Here is a 9,755-nt window from a genome sequence, read left to right on the forward strand (position 1 = left end):
AATCAGTTGAGTATTTACTATGCAACAAATGAGATATAGTCCCTGCCCCAAGGAGCTTACAGTCTAGTTGGGGAGCTTAAACTATTGGTTTCTCTTGAGTAGGGGTGGGGAACCTGAAACCTTGAGGCCATATGTGGCCTTCTAGGTCCTCAAGTGCAGCCCTTTGACTGAATCCAAACTTCACAGAACAAATCCCCTTAATGAAAGGATTTGTTCAGTAAAACTTGGACTCAGTCAAAAGGCTGCACCTGAGGACCAGAGGGCCACATGTGGCCTCGAGGCCACAGGTTCCCCACCCCTAGTCTTGAGTTTATGCTCCAAATGGTGGGATTCAGGGTCCTTTTAAGACCCAATAATTTGGATCTTCTTCCCCTTTCCCCTACACAGACATACAGACCCTCACACCCATACAGCCTCATGGCCAGGGCTTTCAGATGACTGGTCTGGGCATTTAACTTTTCTTCCCTGGGGTTGCTGCTGTCCCCATGGCACCACCACCACTGCTGTTCCCTCCCCAGGTACTGCCTACAGGGAAGTCTCCCCACTAGCCTGTGGTTTCCTCATACCTGAGCTTTCCCCACTTGCAGTCATCATGCCTTGTTTGGGTGAAACTATTTAAGGGTGCTGGCAGCACCTCCCATGCATCAGTAGGGGAGAGAGGCCTCACTGAAGACAGAGCTGACTTTGCACACTGTCTGCCTCAACTCGCCATGAGTTCCCTTGGACAGGTCATTTTCTGGAGGTAGAGTATTCATCTTTCTCTGTTCTTGGAAAATAAGATTGGGGTTGGCAGGGGTCAGTGATAAGAAGGACTCGTTTGGTGGCTATGCCATTGGCCCTGGGCAGTACCAGTTTCTCTGCAGCTAGGGTATCTTGGGGAAGTCATTACCTGCACCCAGCATTGTAATGGCCTAGATCCAACCCCAGTCAGAGGAGATGGAACTCTGCTGCAGTTCTAACTCAAACCTCGGATCTGTCACTGGGGACTAATTGGGGGGTTAGAATGGGCTTTTTTTTTTTTTTTTAGCTGTGCCTGGCCAAGGAGGGTTTGCTCCAGTTTAGGGTCAAAATGCTGGTGCAGAAACAGGCTGGTGAGAGAGAATGCCACAATGTGTGATTTTTTTTCTTTGGGATCTACCCAGGTCCTGGGTGAGGTTGCTGGGCTGTTCAGAATGAAGGGGGATCAGTAACTCCAGTCACTCTGCTTTGACACCTTTCTATTTAAAACCAGGCATTACTGATACATGCAATCCCTAGAGGCAGATCCCAGAATAAATAATAATACTAAAAATACAGTGCTCACTATGTGCCGGGCACATTGTTGTGGGGAAAGGGAAGGGCATGGACTTGTGAGCTCATCTCTTGGTGTGGAAACTGACTTCAGATCAGCAGCTCTTCTGGAGTCTTAGAGAACTGCTTAAAGCATTGGCAGGGGACTTGATTCACCCACATCAAATAGCTCTTCTATGATAGAGGCAGGACGTGAAGCCGGGTTTCCTAACTCCCTCTATACACTGAGCTGCATCATATGTAGAGATTTAAGGTTTGTAAAGCTATCATCACATTGGGACTTCACAAGCCTATAAGGTAGATAGGACAGCTATTATTCTACCCAATTTATAGAAGAGCAAAACATGGGTTGAGAGATGACAGGGTTTACCCAAGGTCACCCCTTCAGCTAGTAAATGCTAGGATGAAGATCCAAAATCTCTGGCTTTTCCCATAATCTAAGGGTTAAAAAAATATTTTTAGGGTGGCGCAGTGAATAGAGCACTGGCCCTGGAGTCAGGAGGACCTGAGTTCAAATCTGGCCTCAGATACAACACAAAAACTAGCCATGTGACCTTGGGCAAGTCACTTAACCCCAATTGCTCTCCAAAAAAGCAAAAAAAAATTTTTTTTAATCTTCTCTATGCTCAGCAGGGTTATTGGAAGGTAATTTCTTATTACTGAGAAAGTCCTATTCTCACCTCCTCACAGTGACTCAATAAGCTTAATTTATTTAATCCCTTGTGAGCATGCCCAGAGAAACCCAAGCCCAGTGGGTTAGGGAGTGCTTATTGAAGCCTAGCTCCAAACCCAGCCCAATAGAAGGTCAAGAAAATCCCAAATGGGGTCACTGAGTCAGACATAACTGAAACTGCTGAACAGCTACAACATATGTAAAATGCAACCTGGTTTTTACTATTTGTATGTGCCCAGGGGATGATGAGCAGAAAACTGGGGGTCAAGGCAGTTTTCCAGACAAGTCCAAACTTCCCCAAGACAGTCAGGGAAAGAGGCAGGTTCAACAGCAGATACCCAACCTTCTATTCCTTCCACAGTCTTTAGCTTTTCAGTCAGAACAATAACTGCCTTTCTATACAGACAAGAGAAAGCAGTCAGTCCCTTTGATGAGACACCTTGTGAATCTGCCCCAAAGCCAAGACTCAGAGCAAGTTCCTAGGATGATGGATCCCAGTTGTGGGTAGTGTCAGAGGGGGTAGGAGACCCTTTGTCTCCAAGAGGCCATTCCCAAGTCATTAGGGCAAGAGTGAACCCCTTTGACAGTCTGGTGAAGCTTATGGACCCCTTTTCAGGACAATGTTTCCAAATGTAAAAAATGCATTAGATTACAAAAAGAACTAATTATATTAACACAAAGTGGTCAAAACATTAAAAAATAAACATAAGTTTATTGAAAAATAAAAATAAGTTCTCACACCCCAGGTTAAGAACCCCTCCATTCTCGGGGACTGGAGGGTAGTGAAAAGAGCCCTGGGCCAGAAGCCAGATGGTCTGGCCTTTACTCACTGTGTAACTCTCAGCAAGTCATGTGACTTCTCTGGGCCTCAGTTTCTTCAAATGTAAAATGAGAGGGTTGGATTAATTGATCTTTATTTTATTTTTTTTTAAGTTTCCACTCTGACATTCTATGACTGATCTCTAAAAGCAGGTTCCAGAGGAAGGCACATTGAATTGGAAGTCAGAAAACCTTGGTTCAGACCCAGCTCTGCTAGTGAGCATTTCTATAACTTTGGGAAAGTTATTTAGCCTCTCTAGACCTCAGGCTACCAATCTGTAAAATGAGGAGATTAGGCAGCAGTGGTATAGGAGGAAAAAGCCCCAACTCTGGAATATGGGGAATTCTGGTGCTAGGTGTCTTTGCATAAGCCATTTTATTTCCCTGGGTCTCAGTTTTCTAATCTGTCAAATGAAGGGTTGGAGATCCCTTCCAGATCTAATGCTAGTGTTGGGGGTCTAGCTCATATGGCTGCCTCTCCCCCTCATCACTGTAGCATTGGCTAATGGAATCATTTTACTTTCTCAGTATCACACGGGAGCCACACTTGATAGCTGGTTGTCTTAGAAGAGGCCTAGGAAAGCATGGATATTCCCTCCTTTTCCAGAAAGGAGTCCTTTGGTGTCACCTGGTGACATTAAATTCTGGTCCCATGAGTAAGAGAAACAGTATGGTACACTGGAAAGACAGCTAACCTTGGCATCAGGATGACTTGAATCTGAGTCCTACTGCTGACAAATACTGCCTTGTGTGACCTTGGGCCAGTCATTTAACTTCTCAATGCCCCAAGTATTTCTGAGTCTCTAAGCTGCAACTGATATACGTTGGTAGACAGCATTTCCCCACTGGGAGTTCCCTGCAGCAGTGGAATCATACAGTTTATTTTACATTTGGTTTATTTTACATTTTGCATTTATTTATTTTACATACTGGTTTATTTTACAATTGGTACAAAAAAAGAAGCTTAAATGTCAAGCAGCCCCTTGCTGCCCCCACCCACTAGCCTTGTCTTGTACCAATTGTAAAATAAACCAGTCTCCAGTACAGAAGTGAGAAGTGTGTGTGTGGGGGGGGGGGGGGGGGGACCTTTAATGGCCCTACCAGTTTTTTAAGGGCAATCTGGCCAACATCTGTGTCTCTGCTTGCCTGCCCTTACGTGCCCACCTGCTCTAGGGAGGCCTCATCTCTGGCCCAACACAAATCTTCAGAGGCTCCTACCCAGAATGGCTTCATCTGTGCTCAAACCCCAGCCTGCTGCTCCCCTTCCCTCCATGCCCACTCTACTGTCCCCACGACTGACTCCCATTCCTTCTTCAGGCAACAGATGTCTGTTGTTCAGGGCTGTGTGGGCTTCCTAACGATACACCGACAACCAGCCTGACTGGTTTTGCTGGAGGATTAGCAGCAGGTAGGAGTTAGAAATATGGGTCCCCCCTCCCCACCCCTTCAGAAACCCACTAGAGTCAACAGAGGCTCTCCTTGTTGGCTAAGCCAAGGCACAGCCCATTAGCATATTTATGCCTGGCCCCCACAAGAGCGATGTGCCATGTAGGCAGGGTTCCTTTCAGGAGAAGCAGCTCCTTCCACCCTCCCACTACCCAGTCTGCTTCTACATCTGCCTCTGTGGGCAGCCCTGGGAGGACGTAGCCGCTAGAAAGCATGTCCTTCGTACACAGGTAGGTCCCACCTTAGGCCTCTGGAGCACTGCACAAAGTGTCAGGGGACCTGGGTCTGGCTCTCTGTTCCGGGCATAGTCATTTTGCTTGTTTGGTCCTTACTTTCCTCATCTGTCAAATGGGCATCATACTGCTTCACCCATTTTAATACCAATCTCACAATGCTCTTGTGAGAGAGGATTTTGTCACCCACAGCAGCCCTGCCTAACACACAGGGCTGTTATAAGGATAAGGAAGGATAATGGGGGTGGTTTATTTTAGTGGGTGGGGGCAGCAAGGGGCTGCTTGACATTTAAGCTCCTTTTTTTGGTCTGTATGATTCCACTGCTGCAGGGAACTCCCAGTGGGGAAATGCCCTCTACCAAGGTATATCAGTTGCAACTTAGAGACTCAGAAATATTTGGGGCATTGAGAAGTTAAATGACTGGTCCAGGGTGAGAATGGGGGTCTGTGTTATGGACTCTGGTTTACTAAAAATTCACTTTCTCATGTGAATTTTCTTTAAGTAGTTGAAGAAACTGTACAATTTCAGTTCAAGTTTAATGAACATAAAGATGTAGTTTTTTCCCATCTAAGCTGGTTTGCTTTGTTTTTTGGAGGAGGGAAGGCAAGGCAATTGGGGTTAAGTGACTTGCCCAAGGTCACACAGCTAGTGTCAAGCATCTGAGGACGAATTTGAACTCAGGTCCTCCTGACTCCAGGGCTGGTGCTCTATTTACTGTGCCGCCTAGTTGCCCTGCAATCTATCCACGGATAGGTACTAGATATGGGGTCAAGAAGACATGAGTCCAAATCATGCCTCAGTTACATGTTAGTTGTGTGACCCCTGGGTTTAGATTTCTTTCAGAGCCTCAGATTCTCATCTGTGGAATGGGGGTGACGATAATACCTGTAAAATCTGCCTCCCAGGGTTGTTGTGAAGCTCAAAGAAGATAGTGTCTCTAAAGTCTGTTGCAAACCAGAGTGGAATGCACATGTGAGCTGTTATTTGAATAGGTAGGAAAGGACTGTCTGAAATGTTTTAGAAGCCATCCTGAAGGTCCTGTGCCACTGGGAACCTCTGAGTCTAGGGCTGTATGAGTGCAGATGACCAGGGTAGTCAGTGAATGAGATATCTGTATAGCATGAGAGGACTAGGGCTGGTTGTTGCCTAGAGACATTGTCATATTTTATAGGAACTACTTTCCACTCCAACAATCCTTCCTGATTCTCAAAGCCCTGCCACAGAAATCCAGGAAACTCAAGGTAGGAATGGAAAGATCTGTCTGGTGTTTCAGAGGTGTTTGGGTGGGCCTGGAGTCAGGAAGACTTGAGTTCAAATGTGACCTCAGATGCCATGTGACCTTGGACAAGTGACTTAACCTTTTCCTACCTCAGTTTCCTAATCTGTCAAATGGGGATAAATATCTATGGGGATAACAAAGTAATGCTAGCTAGTATTTTTTCCCCCACAACACCATGATGAGTGTTGGGAGCCTAGCCTTAGCTGCCAGCTTCAAGGGTAATAAGTATTAATCACCATTTGTTGAGCATCTGCCAATGCCAGGGCTATAGCACAATTCTGGGAATGCACAGTCCCTACCCAGTACATTGGCCAACTAGATAAGGCATGAGTGATGGCGAATCTGAAGAGCCGGGCTGGTGAGAGCTCAATAACACTTGGGTTTCAATTTTCTTCCTTTCTTCTTCCCCTAGTGGAGGCCTGTTGTTGTGAAGGATTTATTTAGTCACATTCTGAAGTCTGTTTCAAGAGGCTTCCCTCTAGGTGTGTGAGACCAGGGGAAAACTTCACTGAAACAAAGACTCTTGGGGAAAGAGATGCAAAAGAAGACTATCCCAGAGGACAGATAACAAAATCTATCTCCTTCCTCATGACAGAGAAAACAGGGCAGAATGTTGTACAAGTCAATCGAGGTCACTTTATCCCAGGTTGGTGAGAGTTTTCTGTTACAAAGGGCGGTTACCATTGAAGGTGTAGGAATGTGGGGGAGCAGAGGGGTATTTCCAGAAACCATTGCCTTGTAAAACCAAAAGAGAGGAATAAAATTGATTTCTTAAAATTAAGAAAGAAGAGAAGGGAAGCCACTGGCTAGGGGGACGGAGGTGAGGAGACCTAGTACAGCAGGTTAGTGTGGAAAAGCCTCCAAAATAACGAGGGAGAAAGGAACCTGGGGGTCCTGGGGAAGCACTGCTCTGGAATCTCTCCTTCCTGTTCCTTAGTTGTCAGGGTGGGCCAGCACCTCAGACATCCCAGATCTTTCAGGACAGGAGATACTGAGGCTGGCAATCAGTAAGAAAACTTTTCTGGCTTGGTACATGAACCTCTTGAGAACATGAGAACAAGGATCCAGCTAACAGGACACCAAGACCTCATCTCTGTTTGATGTGGCAGGGCCCAGTTATCTCCCAGGAGCAGGATGTGAATAAGGAAGAAGAGAAACTATTTGTACTCATGAAAGCAAAAGGTTCAAACAGGTGTCAGTGACAGACAGTCATAGAGAGATATCACCTTATTGGTTTATGACTAATTGTAATATGCACTCCTATGAGGGCACATCTGGTAGTCATCTGACACTGGGAGGATGGGGTAGTACAGATCCTGAAGACATTTTCTTGCCTCATTCAAAGCCCTGGGGAACACTGACCCACTGAGCAGTCCCTGCCAAGTGGTTATTTATTTAACAGGCTTCCCAATAGAGGTTGGGACTTAAAAATCCTAAGTGCTTTTCCTTCCTTTCCTTTCCTTCCCTTCCTTTCCCTTCCTTCCTTCCTTCCTTCCTTCCTTCCTTCCTTCCTTCCTTCCTTCCCTCCTTCTTTCCTTCCTTGCTTCCTTCTTCCTTTTCTTCCCTCCCTCCTTTCTTTCTGATCCTTTAATGCATGAAACAGAAACTTGTACATACTTCAATTCTATAAGTATCTTTAAGTGTCTAAGTTCAGAGATGAGAGAGACAAAGTTTGGAAAGACAAGATCCCTTTTTTCATAGGGCTTACAGTCTAGCAGGGGGATAGAACACAAATACAGACAATGACAATATATAATGTTCTGAGTGCATTATAGACAACATATATTGTCTTCCTAGATAGAATGCAGTTTCTTAAGGTCGGGGATTATTCATTTTTGTCTTTGTATTTCAATTGTCTGGAACAGAGTAGGAGCTTAATAAATATAGATTTATTGATGAATAAAAGGTACAGAATAAAATATAATGTCAAGTCCTAGAGCAAAGGTTGCTTTCACCAAGGGGGAATCAGAGAAGATTTCATAGAGGAGGTGGCAGTTATTTAGGGCTTTAAAAAATAGGCATTAAATAGGAATGAATTGTTTGCTAGGTTGAATTGGATTTTAAAATTAGGTTCCTCTCAGCATAGGAGAAGTGTATTTTAGGTCTTTTTACATTTTTGAAATTTGACATCATCAGGTTTTATAGCTGTGCAGAAATACTTCAATGGTGGTAAGATTCACTACCTCAGTAGAAATATGACCATCACCTTGCTAAACCATTAAGTAGTTAAGTCATACCACATACCTGGAAGCCAGCCAATATAATTATTCCCATTTGATAGATGTAAAAGTTCAGGAAAAGTCACTCCCCTAATATCTCACAGCAGATTGGTTCCAGAGCCAAGGACAGGACTGACAAACTCTTGCCTAGAGCTCTGCAAAGGGAGTCTCTGTTCTTCATCAGCTCAGCCTTATCTCTTGTCTTTCAGCATCTAAAACAGCCATGTGTGGCCTCCAGGCCATAGGCTCCCCACCCCTAGTATTAGGGCAGGAGGGAATCTCGCACAGAGGCCAATCTCCTACCACAGGTGAGATTCTCTTCTATAATATGCCTGATTAATGAGCATTCAGTCTTTGTCAAGAAACCACCGATGATTGGGAATTGACTGTCTCATAAGTGTCTCTCTAGTTTTTGGACAGGCTTTACTTTTAATTGTTCTCCATACTGGCTAAAAATTTGCCTTCCCATGACTTCTATTCACAAATACCCACTGAAGATCTGTCATGAAGAAAAGACTTTGCCTTGTTCAGTTGTTTCAGTTATGTCTGACTCTTTATGACCCCACTGAGGTTTTCTTGGCAGAGATAATGGAGTGGTTTGCCATTCTCTTCTCCAGTTCATTTTATAGATAAGGAAATTGAGACAGACAGGATTAAGTGACTTGCCCAGGGTCACACTGCTAGTAAATGTCTGAGGCTGGATTTGAACTCAGGTCTTTCTGACTCCAGGCTAGCACTCTATGCACTATGGCACCACCTATCTGCCTTTTTACTACTTGGCCCCAAAGATCAGTAACAGCACCAATGTGAAGAAGTTGCAGAAAAGCACATTTTAGTTTGATGTTAGGAAAAAGTTCCTACCAATCAGAGCTGCCCCAAAGTGGAAGGATCTGAGTCAGAAGTTATAGGCTCCTCATCACTAGTGGTGTTCAGGTGGAGACTGGGTGCTTGCTTGTAGACAGGCAGCTAGGTGACTCAGAGGGCAGAACACTGGACTTAGAGTCAAAAAGACCTGAGTTCAAATCTAGCCTCACACCCTTACTGCGTGTGTGACCCTGAGCAAGTCACTCTTCCTCCGTCTGCCTCAGTTTCCCTATCTATAAAATGGGGGTAACAATAGTACCTATCTCCCAGGGTTGTTGTCAGGACCAAATGAGATAATGTTTGTGAAGTACTTTGTAAACCTGCAAGCTGTAACTAAAAGCTGGCTGTTACTATTACTATTATTAGAGCAGATTCTGTTCAGCTGTGGATTGGCCTAGGTGACCCCTCATCTCCCTTCCAACTCTGACTTTCTTAAACCCAATTCTCTTCTCTGGAAACAAGCAGAAAAATGATCATTCTTTTTCCATATGAAAGCCTCTTGCTTTTTTTCAAAGAGAGCTGTCATGGCCCCCTCTAAGCCAACTCATTTGCCTTTAGGATATCACTTCCTTCAACCATTCCTCCTATAACAAGGCTTCTTGGGTTTTTGCATTAAACTGGTCTTTTCACTGCAATCACTCTACTTTGTCAATGTCTCTCTTAAAAGCAATGCCATATTCTAGGACTGAGTCCAGTGAGACCACCCCTCCCTTGTTCCATACTTTGATTTTCTTAATTCAGCCTGAGATCACATTAGTTTTTTCCCTTCCTTCCTTCCTTCCTTCCTTCCTTCCTTCCTTCCTTCCTTCCTTCCTTCCTTCCTTCCTTCCTTCCTTCCTTCCTTCCTTCCTTCCTTCCCTCCCTCCCTCCTTTCTTTCTTTTTCTTTCTTTCTTTCTTTCTTTCTTTCTTTCTTTCTTTCTTTCTTTCTTT

General features: G+C 44.6%; 1 protein-coding gene across 2 annotated transcripts in view; it reads left to right on the forward strand.

Moving 5' to 3' along the window:
* Positions 1-613: 613 nt before the first annotated feature.
* The window catches only part of VTCN1 (V-set domain containing T cell activation inhibitor 1), a 100,782-nt gene continuing 91,640 nt past the window's right edge, over positions 614-9,755 (forward strand). The window contains exon 1 of one of the 2 annotated variants that reach the window (XM_069090239.1): positions 614-742. Coding sequence is in view for 1 of the 2 variants with exons in the window: in XM_069090238.1 (XP_068946339.1) it covers positions 711-742 (32 nt within the window). In the remaining variant the exon portion in view is untranslated. The remainder of the gene's footprint in view (positions 743-9,755) is intronic. The other variant, XM_069090238.1, reaches the window with a different exon arrangement.

The sequence above is a fragment of the Petaurus breviceps genome, unplaced genomic scaffold (genome assembly GCF_028583685.1).
Source record: "Petaurus breviceps papuanus isolate PSGF00001 unplaced genomic scaffold, PetGlider_PUasm1.0 186, whole genome shotgun sequence".
NCBI classification, from domain to species: domain Eukaryota; kingdom Metazoa; phylum Chordata; class Mammalia; order Diprotodontia; family Petauridae; genus Petaurus; species Petaurus breviceps.